Source organism: Dermochelys coriacea, chromosome 8 (assembly GCF_009764565.3).
Source record: "Dermochelys coriacea isolate rDerCor1 chromosome 8, rDerCor1.pri.v4, whole genome shotgun sequence".
Lineage (NCBI taxonomy): Eukaryota > Metazoa > Chordata > Testudines > Dermochelyidae > Dermochelys > Dermochelys coriacea.
In genome coordinates, this window is record NC_050075.1 from 22,578,212 (window position 1) to 22,598,232 (window position 20,021).

Consider the following 20,021-nt stretch of genomic DNA (forward strand, 5'->3'; position numbering starts at 1 on the left):
AAGTTACTTTACCTGATTTAGATGTTATACATAGAACAGCAATTAGCTGTGTTTTGCCTGGGGTCTCTCTGCTTACCAGTCAATAGAACCTCACTTAAACTAAAATATTACTTATATTACCCTTGCTCTTCAAAGCCCCAACCAAGAACAGGGTCCCTTTGTGCTAGGAACTACAGTAGAACCTCAGAGTTACAAACACCTCAGGAATGGTGTTTTGTTCGTAACTCTGAACAAAACATTATGGTTGTTCTTTCAAAATTTTATAACTGAACATTGACTTAATACAGCTTTGAAACTGTACTATGCAGAAAAAAATGCTGCATTTAACCATCTTAATGTAAATGAAACAAGTCCAGAAACAGTTTCCTTACTTTGTCAAATCTTTGTTTAAAACTTTCTCTTTATTTTTTAGTAGTTTACATTTAAACTCAGTACTATATTGTATTTGCTTTTTTTTTTGTTTTGGTCTCTGCTGCTGCCAGATTGTATACTTCCGGTTCCAAATGAGGTGTATGGTAGACTGATCAGTTTGTAACTCTGGTGTTTGCAACTCTGAAGTTCTATTGTATATAGACACATAGTAAAAGACAAGCTCTGCCCCAAGGTTGCTTGCAGTCTAAGTACACAAGAGAGATAAAGAGTGAGGGAGAGGAAATATTGTTGTTCTCATTTTATAGACAAGAAACTGAAGGAGGAGTCAAGTGACTTTTCCAGGGTTACACAGGGAGTCAGTGGTAGAGTCAGGAACTGAACTCAGCTCTCGAGTCCCAGTCCACTGTCTAATCTCAAGACCATCCTTCTTCTCAGTAAATGTATGCGGTTCTTATGCAGTTAGATCAGTTTTCAGCTATGCCTATATTTTCTTTGTGTTGCCACCGCTACCTGATGACATGTGTGACCAAGTGGGACTAGTTTGTTTGAGCCAAGAGGTGTAAAAGTACCATAGCTGGCAGCTTGTGGGATCCTGGCATAGCAGTTTCTAAGATGACAGCAGGGAAAAGACCAGTTTGGCCAGTGAAAAGCATTAAAGGGCTTTTAGTGCAGGGTTCAAAGGGAGAAATAACTGAAGTTGGTTGTAAGGGAGGCCTGTGTTTAACTTACAGAAAGTTAAACGGGGAAGCAGAGACACTTAGCCACCACCACTGTGGCTGTGTAAATACAGGGGACTGCAGGAATCTGTACATCTATCCAGCCCTTTCCATCATGAGCTAACTGCACTGAAGATTTAATTGGAACCAGAATTCATAAATATGTATAAAAAATATACATTTAAAAATTTGCTTTTACTTGTGTAACCTGGGCATAGTGGAAGTTTCTGTACTCTTTTGCTGAATTAGACATGCCATGGGTTAGTTGTTAGTGAAAAGAGCAAGCTGGTATTTGACTGGGGTGATAACTTATTGCAGGCTACGAGGAGAAATGCAAGAGAGACTAGGGCATCGGTGCTGGGCTTCTGTAACGCCTAAAGCCAAGGGGATTTCAAAAATTTGGGGGAGAAGCAACAAAATTTACCAAAAATGTAAAAAAGTTTTTTTCCTGTGCTTCCCCTCTTACCCTTTAAGGATGCTGTAAGCGGTTACTGAGACTTGAAAGAAACAATGAACAAAAATATAAAAATGAGTTCAAAAAATGAAGACCTTGTCTGAAAGCCAATGCATGATTAGCAATTATGCATCCCATTTAAGGCTGATGCATCTTGAGCGGGTAGGGATTCTGGCTTGCATTTCATCTCACTCATCAGATGGTGCAATATCCTGCAAAATGACATATTGTGCCATATTACCTATGTTATCTAACTTTCCTGCTAAATTCCATAATGCTAAGGTTTGTACTCTAATCTATTGTGTGTGGTTGATTCCTTTAGGTTGCTATGGGCTTCTTTCAGGTGGGCTTTGTCTCAGTGTACCTTTCTGATTCCTTACTCGGTGGATTTGTCACAGGTGCCTCCTTTACTATCCTAACATCCCAAGTGAAGTATCTCCTAGGCCTGGACATTCCACGCAGCAATGGCATTGGCTCCCTCATAACCACTTGGATAAACATCTTCAGAAACATCCACAAGACCAACATCTGCGACCTCATCACCAGCTTCTTGTGTCTCCTTGTCCTCATCCCAACCAAAGAGCTGAATGAACACTTTAAATCCAGGCTCAAGGCCCCCATACCCATTGAACTGGTCGTGGTTGTGGCAGCTACGCTGGCATCTCATTTTGGGAGGCTGAAGGAGAATTATGGCTCCAGTGTTTCTGGACACATTCCAACTGGGTTCCTGCCACCCCAGCCACCGAAATGGGATCTGATTTCTAGTGTAGCGATGGATGCTGTTGCCATAGCCATTATTGGCTTTGCTATCACTGTGTCCCTCTCAGAGATGTTCGCCAAGAAGCATGGTTACACAGTTAAGGCCAATCAGGAAATGTACGCCATTGGCTTTTGCAACATTATTCCCTCTTTCTTCCATTGCTTCACAACTAGTGCAGCTCTTGCCAAGACTCTTGTCAAAGAGTCAACGGGCTGCAGAACTCAGATCTCTGGGGTGGTGACCGCATTGGTCATCCTATTAGTTCTACTTTTGATTGCACCTCTCTTCTACTCTCTTCAGAAATGTGTCCTAGGGGTCATAACCATTGTGAACCTCAGAGGAGCCCTGCGGAAGTTCAGGGATCTGCCCCAAATGTGGCATCTGAGCAAAGTGGACACAGTGATCTGGTTAGTCACGATGGTTGCTTCAGCACTGTTAAGTACTGAAATTGGCCTGCTGCTTGGTGTCTGCTTCTCAATGCTGTGCGTCATTGTGAGGACTCAGAGACCAGAGGCACCATTGCTTGGCTGGGTGGTAGAGACTGAAATGTATGAATCCCTGTCTGCCTACAAAAACCTGAAGACTAAGCCAGGCATTGTGGTTTTCCGTTTCGAAGCACCTCTCTACTATATCAACAAAGAATGCTTTAAATCCACGCTGTATAAGCGGACTGGAGTCAACCCAGCCGAGGTGAAGGCAGCCAAGAAAAAGGCAGCAAAGCGAATGCTTAAAGAGAAAATGGTGAATTCTGGTGGCAGCCAGGTGGACGTTGCAGTGCAGCTTGTCACTGAGCCATTGGTGTTTCACACCCTAGTGATTGACTGCTGCGCAATACAGTTCTTGGACACAGCCGGGATTCACACGCTTAAAGAGATCTGCAAAGATTATGGGGAGATAGGCATCCAAGTGCTGCTGGCTCAGTGCAATGTCTCTGTGAGGAGTTCCCTGCACCAGGGAGAATACTTTAAAAAAGAGGAACAGAACCTCCTCTTCCACAGTGTGCACCAGGCTGTCGACTTTGCATTGGGTGCACATAAGCAAAATGGGTGCTGGAAAAGCAACAACTGTGTGTAGGATCAGGGGGGAAAATTGTGGATGTATATGTAATGTGAATGCACTCACACAGGTAAAATGCACGAAAGTACATGGGTATTGTTCAAAAACTGTAGTGTAGAGCATATAGTGTGCTTTAATCTTGCTCTACTGGATAGGGTGATTAGGTAAGTAGTGCTGAATATAGGTATCCTCAGTGTGATCATGATTAACTTGTTAAACCAATGTTTTTCATGATCCTCCCGTGTATTCCCTGTTGGGCTCATCATATCCTAGTAATAACCCAGCATTTAGATCTGCACCCCTGATGCCCTTATTACTGACACCATCCTTCTGGATTGAACTTCCTTTGACAGCTGTCAGTACTTCCCCTTAGTGAATAGCTTGAGGCAACTACACTTTTCCTCCTCAATTCCAGGAGCATGCTGCCTCCATATCACTCAGTCCTTGTGCTGGCCAAGGAATGAGTGAGCGGGAACAGATACCCAGGTCTGTTGGGTTGTTCTCTGACATGACAATGGAGAGAGTTTTCTGCTGGATGAGGACCTGGGCCTGACTTTCATAAAGAGTTCCCTTTTCTCAGAGTGAAATTGTAAGTGACAAGAAGATTCCTTGATGTGTGAGACTTGTGCATGTTACATACGCAGCAGGTCAGGCACTGAAAGAACTTCAGGAATTGGAGTGATTTGAAATCAAGGCAACAAGTCTCAGAGCCCAAGTCTGCAGATTTGGGCTTACACTATGGGGCTAAAACCAGCAGTATAGATGTTCGAGTTCGGGCTGGAGCTCAGGCTCTGGAATCCCCTTGCCTCGGGTTTCAGAGCCCAAGCTCCAGCCTGAGCTGGAATGTCTATATAGCTATTTTTAGTGTTTTAGCACAAACCCAAGTCTATAGACTCAGGCTCTGAGACTTGCTGCCTTGATTTGTTTGAGTTCAGGCTGAGTGCATGACCCTGAGGGTGTGAGTTTTCATCCCTAAGGGGAAAGCATTACAGTTTATCTCACTGTCACATTCTGTTGCTGTTATCAGAGGGATCTGCAGAGCAGGTACTGTGTAGGTTCAGGAGGACTTGTGGCACCTTAGAGACTAACAAATGTATTTGAGCATAAGCTTTCGTGAGCTACAGCTCACTTCATCGGATGCATTCAGTGGAAAATACTCCCTTTCTTTTTGCGAATACAGACTAACACGGCTGCTACTCTGAAACCTGTAGGTTCATACGCCTTTGATTACACCTCTGATTGCACAGAGTTTAAAGAAAAGGAGGACTTGTGGCACCTTAGAGACTAACAAATTTATTTGAGCATAAGTTTTCGTGAGCTACAGCTTGCATGGGTTGGGTATATATTATACAGGCAGTTCAGAATGAAATGTTTTAATAAGTAACTCCTCATAACCACTTCTAACCAAAGATGCCTTGCCACCTAATCTCTGACCTTGCCACCTATTATTCTTATCTAGTAGATAAGGATTGGAGCAATGGTTTTCTTATTTATACACATGGTTGTATATTTGTCGGGAAAGTTTGTCTTTTTATGTTGAGTTCCTTTGGACAATCCTGACAGATTTTTATTTAAAGATTTGTAGAGCACAGTACCAGGAATGGATTATAGATTGGAAGCTGTAAGGCAGGCTAAGTGTAGCCCGACTCATGCTTGTATTTAATTATTTGCTTATATTCAGTTATTTGCCTAGCATTTAAGAGCAATAGCATGCTATACTACAGAATCGTAGGAATTAGACCTAATCTATTATTTTTAGTAAAGGACTGTCCCTTGCAGTCAATATTGTGTGTCATACAGATTGAATCATATATGTTAGAAATTGAAAAGCTGGGCGAGGTAATATCTTTTATTGACCCAACTTCTATTGGTGAGAGACAAGCCACCCCAGTTTTTCTTTACCTTGTCTCTAATAGCCTGGGACCAACGTAGCTACCACAATATTGGAAGCAGAAATGAAGAAGGCCTTTTTAATTATCCGTCCGATCCCTAATTTTGCAACTTTAATGAAAACTTCATGTACTGTTCAGTAGAAACAAGTAACTTGTCCTTCACACATGCAAAGTAACTGTCTTTATGTAACGGGAAGGATTAATACAAAAGAAATGGAAACCAGTTAACAGATCTTCAGCTGAGTTCTATTTACACATAGGATCGCCAACTCTAGACATTCAAAAATTGAGTGTCACTCCTTTTAAAAAAAAAAATCATGACATTGGCTTAAAAATTAGGAGGTTAAATAAAAATACATTTTGTCTTCTGGTTTCTGAGCCTCTAGGGTGTACTTGGACCATATTTTCAAACTTTTCTCTGCAACCATGAGGGGTTGAAACTTTTTTTTTAACATGAAAATGAGACGATCGTGTAATCACTTGACTCTAAGAGCAGGAGCTTTAAGAAAACACCAAATATCACAAGACTTGTGATAGACTCACAAAACTTGGCAATGCTGGAACTCAGAATCCTCAAATCTTCTGCAGTAGCATACAGGCATTTTGACAAGGTGTGATCAGATGAGGATTTTTCAGGTTCCTGAGTTAAGAGCTTTATAAACTGTTTAAATTTAAAAAAAAAAAAAAATTCAGAGAAATGTACTTGATTGACCAGAACATAAAATGCTATAGGTAAATTCAGGAATACATGAAACATTAGATTATAATTATTTTATAATGCTAAGAGTACAAAAATGCATTCCAAAATAAACTATACTAAACAAATTCCTTTTTTCAGAGGATTTAAGTAGAATACAATTTATGATCTTTCCACAAAGTTTACAATCCTGCACAGCTTTGAGAGAGGGAAATACAACCACAATTAATCTGTTCTAAAGACTTGAGCTTGTGGCTGTTTAGATAAGAAATTGCAATTGACCAGATTCTGCTGTCCCACCGTAGTTTCCATGGCCATGCTCTCCTCAAGTCAGTTTTTCATGAAGCTCCAGGCAAAACTTCCCTGGCAGTATAAAGCATCAATTTTGCAACAAGAAACAGTAGGTCTTGTCTGAACATCAGTAGGAAAATGTTAAGCCTCCAGAGCGCTTAGTACCTAAGCATGCTTCTATAGCTCACAACATTTAGGCTAATGTCAAGAGACAACAATTTTATCGTATGCACAATGACACTTGAAGACTTGAGACTGACAGGACTATGTTTAAGTGTAAAAGCCTGTACACTCCAGCAGGGGGCTCTGCATGTTCACATATTCTAGGAAGAAAAAGCCAGCATATATTGAGAAATGTAGAAGTTAAGCACTAGAGGAAGAACTAAGCATGAGAGTAAATGAAATGAATGAACCCAATATCAGCCAACTCAGAGGCTTGGCTGAATTGCTTTCAATATGATTGTTCACAGGACCATAAAGTGTGACTGGAACATTGATTTTATTCCCGCCCTCCCCCATTAAACTGTTAAACATTAAACTGTTTAGTTTTAAATACTGATTAGTAACATATTTCAGGAGAACAGACTGATGTTGGAGAAACATTGTCTTTTGCTATACTTTCACTTCCTAGTAAGTGTGGGCTTCCCACAAAATTGCAGAACACTTGTTCAAAGCTGTTCCATATTCACTTTCATAAGACAACCATAAAAATAGGTTCAGGAAATACAGTTTAGAGCTGTTAATGCAGCGTGATTAAGACACGTCTAGAACTAATTTATGTTCAGCTAAAATGCATATTATTTGGACACAATAAGTGCTATTCTTCTACATGGATAACAATGGGTTTTTTCCTCTTGGTATACCCAAATACCATTAGAGACAAAACAAAAAACAAATCCAAGCAGAAAAGCACCCTGCTGAACAATTCTGTGTATACAAAAGTGTCCTGAATGCCATAGCTTATGTGCAGGTTGTATATTAACACACACAACCCCACTCAGAAGTGTTCATAGATAAATGTCAGAAAAGGTAGAGAACTAGAACACTACAAATAATACATTTAAATGTACATTGGCACTAAATAAAGATTAGAGTTTACCATTTCACATGTTATGTGAAACACAATTACCAGGGCATTTACTGTACTTGTTGCACTACTGATGAAGAAGAAGGTCTAATGCACTAAAGTCCAGTTATGTGTGTGTGTGTATATATGTTGGACTTTTAGTACTTTAGTGATACATAAAAGAAAAGAGGAAATCATTTGTGTCAGCATATTGGAATGCATCCTCCATTCCAGATTGTAGCAATAGTTGTAAATAATACCTCCAAAACTCTGGGTCAGATCCTCATTTGGTGTGAATTGGCCTAGATTCATTTGAACAGAGCAAGGCTGAGCTACACCAGCTGAGAATTTAGTACTCTGATACCAGAAATCCTTAATACAGCAAACATCAATATGAATAATGGATTATGAGATCATTAGCACATTAATTAATTTTAGTGATATGGCATTATGGAAATTAATATTCACATAGTCTCAGTTATATAGCTGCCAAGAGACTTAATCTCTGCTTTTACTTAGAGCTGCTATTTATAGCATTTTCAATTGCTCTTAATGTAGGTATTGCACTAATAAATGCTTTAGTTGTTTAAATGTTTTGAAACTCAAATAGTCTACTTATTAATAAAATCTACTCATTAATAAAAAAGACAAATGTACTGCAGTGAGTTACATGGCAGTAATTTTAATCCTGGATTTATGGCCACATCGTTAACCCTGGTCTTGTGCTTTGTAATGACACCCAGTGGAATAATTTCCTTGTAAATCACTGCAGGTCCATCCATTTTTTTTTTCTAATTCATTGCAAGATGTGGGCCATAAGCCATTCTGGCATTTGTTTCCCATGTTTTATTGTAAAAAGACATAGCACATGACTGACTATGAATAGGAGATCCATTGTCTTTGGAGATGCGGCTATTACCAATGACCTTTTACCCATTTTACCCTGTTTGCCAGAAGCTGGCACTTGATGATGACCTGTTCTGTTCATTCCCTTTGGGACACCTGGTATTTGCCACTGTTGGAAGACAGGATACTGGGCTAGATGGACCTTTGGTCTGACTCATTATGGCCATTCTTATGTGCTTATTTTCAATGCTAAATCTTTTGATACTATGATCCAAAGCAGCTGCATGAAGAGTTTAAAAGAAGAAATGAATCTGACACCTGAAGAAAAGGGGGAGGAAATTATTGGGTGTTAGGGAGTTCAAAGCTCTAAACATACCATTATTCATAATTTCTCCCTGTCTTTAAATCAGAGGAAAAGCTTTGTACCCTCACACGGCAGCATAAGGATTTGAGAAATTTTGTAAAATATCACAAATAATATATTACCCAGGAAAGTCACATCATAAGTTTCTTTATTATGGGGGCTATTATGAAATTGGCTTCTCCATGTGTGCCTTATTCCACAGTCAGTGTGGGAACAATGCAGGGTCCCGAATAGTTGCTGTGGGTCACAGTGTCTCATTACATATGTGCTATGTACAATAGGGTTTCTTTGTTTTTAGGCTTATTTATTTGTGTATAATTCTGTATCCTCAGCTCTACCAGCCTAGAATGCTGGGCTTGCATTTCTCCTGCACTCTCTATCAGGTTTCAGCAACCAATGGAAAGTTATGCTCCAAGCCTGCCAAAGCGTCCAGTGGTGCCTCCAATCTACTTGTTGCTGCTGTCTGAGTTACTAACAAACAGTTTAAAACTCATCATATGACACTGGTGAGTCTAACATGCTCAATCAAGACATCACAGGTGGCAAGGTACCTCTAAAAGGATTTGGAACCCAAGGACTATGATTCAGTAAAAATCCCCTTTTGCCTTTCACTTGTGCTGAACTCCACTGTGAATTCTGGTTGCATTGGATCCTAGATCTCCATTGTTTTTAGTGCTAGAAAAAGACCATAGAAATTTAAAGCAAGAAAAGATCCCTTAGGTCAGTGGTAGTCAATTATTTTTTGTCAAGGTATAGTCAAGGTCCAGACTCCGAGAAAATAATTAAAATAAATAACAGTAAGTAAACAGATTTTGGGGTCCATTCTAGAGCGTCTGGTGGTTCGGATTTGGCCTGCGGTCCACCTACTGACCACCCAGGCATTAGGTCATTGAGTGAATCCTCTCAGGCAATGTAGGCTTGTTCCTTTCAATGCATTTCCTAGAGCTTTTTTCTCTCTGCTTTTGGAGAGGCAATGAAATGATGACTAAGGCCAGGTCTACTCTAAAAAGTTAGGTCGACTCAGCTCAGAAATTTGAAAAATCCACATCCCTGAGTGACATAGTCAAGCTGAGCGAATCCCCCCTGTAGACAGCGCTAGCTACTGCGTCTTGGGGAGGTGGATTAACTACTGTTGGAGAACCTGCACTTAAAAGGTTTTACTGGCATATCTATGTGAGGTGGTATGAGGGGGGTCATTTTCTTATACTGATCTAGTTATGCCCTACTGTAGACAGATATTCTGGTGTAAGACCCTTTTACCAGTATAGAATATGCTATACTGGTATAAATGCTTTTATAATGGTATACTTGCATCCACACTAGGGAAGTTTTGCCACCTTAAACTACATTGGCATAGTTAAAGCAGCAAAACTTTAAAGTGTAGACAAGGCATTATGCATGTGCTTTACTTTATACACTGTGAACAGCTCTCTGTTCCAATCAAACTCCAACCTGAGCAGGAAACTAATTTTTTGACTCAGTTATACTGTTGATGCCATTAAATAATAGAAAACTGGGGCTGGAGTCAGGTAAAATAACTGCTCTTTAAAACAAAGATATACTGTTTAATGACATGATGTGGTTAGTACCTTTGCACTTCCTATTCTATAGATAATGTCGGACAGATGCCTGCCTCTCTAAACTGGGGGTATATAAAATGTTAGTGCATTTAAGAGGCTTGTATTAAGTAGATTTACTGCCAAAATTATCTCTGTTTTTTTTTAATTAGCTAACTCCTAGCTTTAGGAAGAAAAACTTTTATGGGGGGGAATGTGGGCTGGGAAATGGTCAAAGGTAGCTAAAGCTTCATTGTGGAGACTGAGAGGCTTACCAGCTTCTTGGTTCATTGGACTCATCTTTTGGAATTTTGTATCACACAACAAATCAAAGCCATGTTTTCCTAAGTGGAAATGACAAGGTTTATCACTACCCTTTTCAAATTTTGGGATAAATTTAAGTAAACAAAACCTCAAGTAGCCAAATATTTCTCATTAGGAAGTAGATCTTCCCACTTTACAAAAATGTTTTATGTTTAACAAGAAGGTTTTGAACTGTACTGTACTATGAACCAAATAACTTATTTTTTTTACCATGAACTATTTGCATAATGGATGTTTTGATACTGTCCTGATGATCTACAACATTTACCAGAAATCAAGGTTAGAAGAATTTAGATAGCTGGGGAGAGCCATTAAGTGATCTAGTCTCACTACATTCTGCACATGTAACTTGTTAACATAAATTATGCCTGTGCATCAAAAGAGAGAAGAGACCTGGTGTTTGAACATCTTTCTTTTCACCAAAAAGCTGTACAAATTTATCAAACGTTTGTATAAAGCGGGTTGTATTTCGTCAATCTCTCTATTTTGCCTTACTATAGAAAAAATGTTTGTGTTTGTTTTGTAGAGTGTCAAACTCTGTATTATCTCTAGCTGTTAAACAGTACTGATAATATTGTTTTAATGCCAATGTGCCTTATGAAAGAATGGCTTTGGAGAAACCATAAACACAAGAATTTTATCTGGTTTAGTAAACTTTTTTGTCCACATTTAAAAAGAGGATGTTTATAATTTTGCTGTTCTTGATGTTTAAGCTCTTTTCATCTGGGTATTAAGCAAATACAGATACAAACGTTCCATGAAGCACTGGTCCCTTATTCTTTAGACAGCAATTTCCACCCAAACAAATTTGTCAGCAATGACATGTGCAGCTAATTTCTTCCTAAATTAGTTAAAAATGTAGTAACAAAGTAACATTTTCATACTCAGAATGTAACAGCACAATCACCTATGTTTAATTGTATATATACACATTTTACTGCCGTGTAGACATAGCCCCTGTTTTACAAATGGGGAAACTGAGACAGAGGGGATTAAGTTTCAGAGTAGCAAGCGATTTGTTCAGTGCCACTCCCAACTCTGTATTTATTCCAAGTATATTTTCTGTAAACATTGTCTATAGAACCACACCTCTTAGTTACACACATTAACAGAGTATTTGACCTTAACTGACATAACATTTACTTTAAAATGCCTGGCTAGGAACTAACCATATGAGGGGCATTTTTTGCTGAAAAATTTTTGAATGAAAATTTTTTACCTAGAGCTAAGGGGGAGATCTCCTGGGTACATAATAAACTAAGTGACCTCCTGCTTCAAACATTTTTTTTTAAAACTCTTTTATTCCCCAAGAACTTTGCACATTTTTGGTTTTGGGTCAACCTGAAATATTTTTTTCCTTGATTTTCTTGGAATTGCCAGTGAGCTGAAAAAAAATAAATAATAGGCACAGTGCTACTCACCATGGCTTTTTCCTGGTGTAGTTTTGGTATCATAAGTAAACCATCATGAGACTGAGATAGACTGGTATTGGCTCTCTACTGAACATAAATTTTAAGGTATGTTTACACTTCAAACTGGGGGTTTGAGTCCCAGCTTGAGGAGACATACCCACGCTAGCTCTGATTAAGCTAACATGCTAAATATAGCATATAGCCTCGGGCATGAGCAGTAGGAGGGGCTTTTTGGCCAATTTTGGTGACCTTTCCTCAGGTTGTGTTTACCATCTAGGTCAGCTTAGTAACCCTAAGTCACATGACGTTTTGTTGTGGGTTTCTTTTTTAAGTTCTTTTATTGCTCTTGTCATAGAGCCAATGAAACAGGAATTCAGTCTCTACATCTCTTGAGCTCTTCATCTACCTGCTTACCTGGAGCCTAACACAGAGATGTACATATGTGAACACTTTGAGCTAGCTCCTTAGTAGGTATGAATTATCATAGCTCCATTGGCCCTTTATCTGTGGAATAAAACCACTAACTGTTCAGGGGGAAACTGCTTGCAATCACTGCTGGATTCCAAACCTGCCATTTACAGGGGGAAGGGGTTAGGACCAGCTTGTGAGCCTTTTTGTTTTCTGTTTACTTCAGAGATGGAGGGGAAGGAAGGGGCTGGGGAAGCTTTTGCTGGTGGGAGAAATTCACCAGTCTGCACCTTTCACTTCTTACATAATAAGAAACCATTATTTATTTTATACACAGTCATCTTTATGGAACGATGTTAATAAGCCGATTGATGGGGCACCGGGACAAATGACAAATTAAAAAACATTCAATTAAGCCACCCACAACCAAGAATGCAAAAAGGCCCCCTCCCTAAAGTGTCCAATTCAACATAAACAAAACCTCTCCGGAGAGGAATCACAGTCAAACCAGTGATTGGCCAAAAAAGTGTGCCATGCACGGGAGGGCCCATGCACTGGGCTATTGGTTAGATTACATGACAGGGCAAGTTTCACAGTCATCCTTCACAGAATGACTTGCATCCATCTTCCATCCTAGGATGGTAATCTTCCTCTTTCTCATCTTTTCTTGGTGGTGTGGAGGGCATCCCGCTAGTCTTTGTTCTTTCACCCATACAGCCTTCTCTTAATACTTGCTCTCTTGATATCCCTCCTTTTCCCCATATCAGCTTGGCTGTTCAGTGATTTTGAATCAGGCTGTACGTGGCATGCCCAAGCACAGAACAAAGCTAGTGACATAGCCATAGAAACCCAGTCTCCAGACTGCCAGTCCTTTGTCTTAATCTACTGGACCATGCTACCTCCCCTCTGGGCATTATGAGAGACTAGCTGCAGTGAGGAAAGACTGGAAAGAGGCAATAGTGGGGCATGGAAAACATGGAGTTGGGTACTTCAGGGAATGAAAGATGTGGCATAAATTAGGCAGTGGGCCCAGATCACAAGAGGAGAAAGGACATTGCTAATATTTATGAATCTAGTGTTTCTATTCACTGGGAAAAGCTGTCTCTGTCCTACTGATGCCATCTTCAAGTATAAGGACATGCTGATCTCTGAAGCCTGTATGTGAGCAGTACTGAAATGTTTACTTCAAAATCCCGTGTTGCTTATGATACAGTCACTAAAATACACATGCCAAATGCAGCTTCTCTTTCATGCACACCCCACCCACACATTCTTCCTCTCCCTAACTGCCCACAAAATACTCTAAGTCACCAGAGCTTTGCTTTCGGTGCACATCTTCTTGTACAACCCTATCTGAAGATGTGGCATTAATGACTCTGTACAGGTAAATAACGGGGGTCTGGTACACTCACTACTGGAGCAGCAGAGGTGTAATTTACAATCGGTGTTTGGTACATTGCCGGGCACAGTTAGTGACTGCTATATTAGGCATTTTCACAGGTACCTATAGGATGAAATAAAGGTGAGAATGGAACTAGTCAGACAAAAGCTGCCCGCATATGTAAGGACTGTTCATGAGCAGCAAAGCCAGCTAAGAGGACTCCTTCAGCACTTGGAGGGAAGACACAGTAGGCAGTAGAGAGAGATTCCTTTGGCACAATTCCTCTTGTTTACCAAATAAAATTTTTTTATATCCGCAATGCTGCCATTCGCTAAGGAGTATTTGTCTAAACCTTTCCAATCATCCCTAATGGGCAGAACAAGTTTTCATCAAAATATCCCTCTTGAATGTTATTTGTTTTCAAAATACAAACTGTTTGACTGGCTTCACAATTTTGATCAGGCAGAGCCAGATAAAAAGGGTGGATTATCTAGGTCTCTTCAATGGGAGCAAGATACAATCCAGGAAGAGGACCGTGAAACAGGTTTGAAACTTTTTGCCTCATGCATTCTCTTCTCTTTGCTCCTGTTTTGAGGTAAGATGGCTGGTGGGAAGCAGCTTGGGAGATGCAGAAGATCTCCCTTCAGGTAGTTCATGGTCACAGAGATGCACGCACACTGTCACTGCTGTCGCAAAGGCATCCTCTGCTCCTCATGAGACCAGAGGTAAGTTGTGGGGTTCCACAGAAGGAAGCCAGAGCACTGAAACAATGCAACAGGGTAGGGGGAAAGCGAGCTAGAGGGCAGTGTCATTTGGTTTCAGAAGTGCAGCCCTGCAATGTCTGGGTGCTGCGGGGTAATATGAGGAGCCCTAGCTCTGAATTTCCTGGCTTTGATTGGGTCAGACCGGCCGAACGACTAGAAAATATGAAAGCCTGTGTTTTCATATAAAGTAGCATTACTGCATGCAGCAGTGATAGATGCCTTAGGCAACCACAAAGAGGTTGTATTTCCATTTGAGCAAGTGAGACAGTTAGCTAAATACATCTCCCCTCTAAAATTGGAGCTTGCCAATGACCATTGTCCCCTGGTGACACTGCTCAAAAGGGCGTTTGCTAATCTTGTTGCCACTACCACACCCAGTGTGAGGCAGTATATCTGACTGTTGGGAAAGTACCAGACAGGAATACCCACCTCACCACAAAGCAGGATTTAGGGCTTGGCTACATGTGGAAGTTAATCCAGAAAAGAGTTGGATGTGACTTTAAAGCAAATTAACTATTCCTAATTAACTCCATGTGTGGCTGCTCTTATTCTGAAGTAAGAGAGTCTTATTTTATAAAGTGGATTGAAATAGATTAAGCTAATTCGTAATAAGGGATTTATATTCTGGAATAAGGCTTCCACACATGGAGTTAATCAGCAATAGTTGTTCAGGACTAACTCCCTGGGGGCTGGCGCACTGTTTTCCTAGCCCCAAAATAAATCAGGGAAACAGCATTCAGTCCCTTTTCTCCGGGGACACCTTTATGGGAATTTATAAAGAGTCCAAAGAGAACAGAACAGCCGTCACAAAACACACACAGCAGTTACAACCACAAGTCACACAGACCTGTGGGCAGGACTCCAGCTCACACTCAGCTGTTCCCCCTTTGGCTGCCTCTAGAGTTCAGGGCTAATTGGCTGCTGCATTAACCCTTTGGGGTTTGGGCTAGGCTAGCCTTTCACATTCCCATGTTATAGACCAGGGACGGGCAAACTTTTTGGCCTGAGGGCCGCATCAGGTTTCGGAAATTGTATGGAGGGCCGGTTAGGGGAGGCTGTGCCTCCCCAAACAGTCAGGCGTGGCCTGGCTCCTGCCCCCTATCCCCCCCCCGCTTCTTGCCCCCTGATGCCCCCCCAGACCTCTGCCCCATCTAACCCCCTGTTCCCTGACAGTCCCCCGGGACCCCTGCCCCATCCACCCCCCCTGCTCCCTGTCCCCTGACCACCCCAGTTCCCACGCCCCTGACTGCCCCCTGCCGCCCCATCCAACCCCCCCTTCCTGACTGCCCCCCTGGGACCCCTGCCCTCAAACCCCCCTGTTCCCCACCCTCTGACCACCCCGACCCTCATCCACACCCCTGCCCCCTGACCACCACCCCGAACTCCCCTGCCCTCTATTCAACCCCTCCTGCTCCCTGCCCCCTTACCACGCTACCTGGAGCACCGGTGGCTGGCAGCGCTACAGCTGCGCTGCCTGGCCGGAGCCAGCCATGCACCGGGTCAGGCCAGGCTCTGCAGCTGCACTGGCCCAGGAGCTCGCAGCCCTGCTGCCTAGAGTATGGCGCTGGCGGCACAGTGAGCTGAGGCTGCTGGGGAGGGGGAATAGCAGGGGAGGGACCGGGGGCTAGCTTCTGGGCCCAGAGCTCAGGGGCCGGGCAGGAGAGTCCCGCAGGCAGGATGCGGCCCACGGGCCATAGTTTCCCCACCTCTGTTATAGACAAACTTGGAGACTGGAAAAGGCATTTTAAAGGGTTCAATCTTTGAGTTTACCCATCAGATGGTTATGCAGCTGTGCAACGAATACCCTGCCTGCCCTCAGGATATTGAATCAATGTACATGCTTCCTAGAACTGCTTAGAATTTTTCTGTAGAAATGTAATTTCAATGAAATGCGGCTTCTGGAAAAATGAAAATTTTCACAGAAAAAAAATCATTTTTGGTGGAATTTTCCTTTCTTTAAAAGCAGTGGTGGATTTAGAGTTAGTGGGGCTCCGTGTGCAGCTTAATTTTTGGGGCTCCCCACTGGGGACCCAGCCAAGAAAAAGAACATTTTCTCTTATCTCCACCCCCGTTTTTCATTCCTTTTTTCTTCATTCTCCTCCTGTATTATGAGTACTGGGAAATAAATGAAAATAAAGTGAGGTAACTTGTTTAGGCCAGGGGGTTGGGGTGCAGGAGGGGGATGTGAGGGGCGGTCTCTGGGAGCAAGTTTGGGTGTGGGGTGCAGGCTCTGGGCTGGGGCAGGAGGTTGGGATGTGGGAGGGGGGCGGCTCCCAAAGTGATTGGCACACACATGCTTCTGGCTCCTAGGCAGGGGGTGGGAGGGCACGGAGTCTCTGTGTGCCACTGCCCGCAGGCGCCGCCCCTGCAGCTCCCATTGGCTGCAGTTCCTGGCCAATAGGAGCTGCGGAGTTGGCACTTGGGGTGGGGGCAGCGTGCAGAGACACAAATACACTCCCCCCACGGGCTGCAGGGACATGCTGGCCGCTTCTGGGAGAAAAGCAGTGTGGAGGGAGGGAGGCACAATGGGCAAGGAGCCACCTTAGTCCTGCTGCTGGCATGTCTCTGCGCACCCCTTGGGGCAAGAGGGGCAGTGGGTCTCCGTGCGCTGCCGGGGGCGGGGACAGTGCGCGGAACTGCCTTCCCCCCACCACCAGAGGCATCCAGAGACATGCCAGCAGCCAGCCACCTTTGGGAGTGGCATGGGGCCACTGGCCACCACATGCAGTCAGCCTGCCTACCTGAGCCCTGCTGCACCACTGGCCAGGACTTGGGGGCAGGTTGTCAGGTATTTGTCCTGTATTTTGGGGGGCCCCTGTTGTTGGGGGCCCTGTGCCACCGCACTGTTTGTTTCATGATAAATCTGCTCCTGTTTAAAAGTTAAAAACCAAAAATCTTTTTTTTAACCAAAAGGGGTTTTTTTGAGCACTCAACATTTTGGGGGTATTGGTGTTTTGTAGGAAAAAAATGGAAAAAATTTCCTAGGAAAATTTGATAAAAATGAAAAAAAAGTTTTCAAAATTCCCAGCAAAAATATTTGGCATGTTTTGATGAACTCCTGATGCATTCATAATCAAACACCACAACCACTTCATTTCACCTGCTTGGACAGAAGGGGTCTCTCTTCCTCTGTTATAGAGGTTTGCTGGCTGTGATTGATTTTTCTGGTGCTTACCTCCTCCCTGGATACTGAGGTAATAGCAGCCAGGAGAGTGGAGCTGGTTGCATGTTTAACAATAAAACCAATTTACAAATATTTATGCAAATAAAATCACCAGGGCCAGCTCAGTACAATTCATGGGTTCATATTATGTTTCATATATGAACATTCAGATACTGCTAACATTCATGACAATAAGAAAAGGAGTACTTGTGGCACCTTAGAGACTAACAAATTTATTAGAGCATAAGCTTTCGTGAGCTACAGCTCACTTCATCGGATGCATTTGGTGGAAAAAACAGAGGAGAGATTTATATACACACACACAGAGAACATGAAACAATGGGTTTTATCATACACACTGTAAGGAGAGTGATCACTTAAGATAAGCCATCACCAGCAGTTAACAAGAATATCAGAGGAACAGTAGGGGGTGGGGTGGGAGGGAGAAATACCATGGGGAAATAGAAAGGAGTACTTGTGGCACCTTAGAGACTAACAAATTTATTAGAGCATAAGCTTTCGTGAGCTACAGCTCACTTCATCGGATGCATTTGCTACTCTGAAACATGGGGAAATAGTTTTACTTTGTGTAATGACTCATCCATTCCCAGTCTCTATTCAAGCCTAAGTTAATTGTATCCAGTTTGCAAATTAATTCCAATTCAGCAGTCTCTCGTTGGAGTCTGTTTTTGAAGCTTTTTTGTTGAAGGATAGCCACTCTTAGGTCTGTGATCAAGTGACCAGAGAGATTGAAGTGTTCTCCAACTGGTTTTTGAATGTTATAATTCTTGATGTCTGATTTGTGTCCATTCATTCTTTTGCGTAGAGACTGTCCAGTTTGGCCAATGTACATGGCAGAGGGGCATTGCTGGCACATGATGGCATATATCACATTGGTAGATGCACAGGTGAACGAGCCTCTGATTGTGTGGCTGATGTGATTAGGCCCTATGATGGTATCCCCTGAATAGATATGTGGACAGAGTTGGCAACGGGCTTTGTTGCAAGGATAGGTTCCTGGGTTAGTGGTTCTGTTGTGTGGTGTGTGGTTGCTGGTGAGTATTTGCTTCAGATTGGGGGGCTGTCTGTAAGCAAGGACTGGCCTGTCTCCCAAGATCTGTGAGAGTGATGGGTCGTCCTTCAGGATAGGTTGTAGATCCTTGATGATGCGTTGGAGAGGTTTTAGTTGGGGGCTGAAGGTGATGGCTAGTGGCGTTCTGTTGTTTTCTTTGTGCTCCAACCCCTCAGACAGAGACAAACACCTACAAGATCTCTATCATGCATTCCTACAACTACAATATCCACCTGCTGAAGTGAAGAAACAGATTGACAGAGCCAGAAGAGTACCCAGAAGTCACCTACTACAGGACAGGCCCAACAAAGAAAACAACAGAACGCCACTAACCATCACCTTCATCACATTCCCTCTCACCCAAAGCCAGGGGAGGCTCAACTCCGGCCGGCGCCCTGGAGCTGGGACTTGGCTGGTGACCAGCAGGCAGCCCAGGCCAGTGGGTGGCTCAGGGCTGGCTGGCAACCTGGGGATGCTTGGGGCTGGCTGGCATGGTTGAGGTGGTTTGGGGCCAACTGGCATGGCTGGGGGTCAGTCCAGCGCTTGGGGCTGGCTGTTGTAGCCCGGGGCTTGGGCCAGTTTGGCCGGGGCTCCTCCAGCTGCAATGGATGGGAGGGGAGTGGTTCTGGTGAATGAGGTGGTGGAAGGAGCGGGGCCTCGGGTGGAAGGGGCGGGGCTGGGGGACTAGCCTCCCCGAAGGGGTGGTTGCAATGCAGCCCATACCATCCCCGGTCTCTGTCAATCTGACACAAGGGAAAATTCCTTCCCAAACCCAAATATGGTGATCAGTTAGACCCTGAGCATGTGGGCAAGACCCACCAGCCAGATACCTGGGAAATAATTCTCTGTAGTAATTCAGAGCCTTCTCCATCTACTGTCCCATCACTGGCCATTGATAAAAGAAAATTCTAGATGAAAAGTCTTTCAAAATGAAAAATCAAGGTGCTCCATTCTGAAAATATTGACCATTATGTTTGGGTCTTATTGAAATGCTTCTTTTCAATTCCCCCCTCCCTCTCCCAACTAAATTTCCTCAAAATCGACACATTTCTATGAGAAATTTCAGTTTCAATGAAATAACATTTTCTCAAGGAAAAATAAAATGTTGTACAAGCGCTGTTGCTACATTTGCAACAAGAATTGGGCCTGATTCTCCATTGCCCTTCACTTTGGATAGTCATTTACACCAGCACCTATTGCAGGGGTTGGCAACCTTTCAGAAGTGGTGTGCTGAGTCTTCATTTATTCACTTTAATTTAAGGTTTTGCGTGCCAATAATACATTTTAACGTTTTTTAGAAGGTCTCTCTCTATAAGTCTATATATTATATAACTAAACTATTGTTGTATGTAAACAAGGTTTTTAAAATGTTTAAGAAGCTTCATTTAAAATTAAATTAAAATGCTGATCTTACGCCGCCGGCCCGC

At 42.6% G+C, this 20,021-nt stretch overlaps 1 protein-coding gene across 2 annotated transcripts in view; it reads left to right on the top strand.

Moving 5' to 3' along the window:
* SLC26A2 (solute carrier family 26 member 2) overlaps positions 1 to 6,877 on the top strand; it is a 29,586-nt gene extending 22,709 nt beyond the window's left edge. For both annotated transcript variants that reach the window (XM_038412064.2, XM_038412065.2), the window contains exon 3: positions 1,865 to 6,877. In XM_038412064.2, the coding sequence (XP_038267992.1) occupies positions 1,865 to 3,376 (1,512 nt within the window). In that variant the 3' untranslated portion in view covers positions 3,377 to 6,877. The remainder of the gene's footprint in view (positions 1 to 1,864) is intronic.
* The last annotated feature ends 13,144 nt before the right edge of the window (positions 6,878 to 20,021 follow it).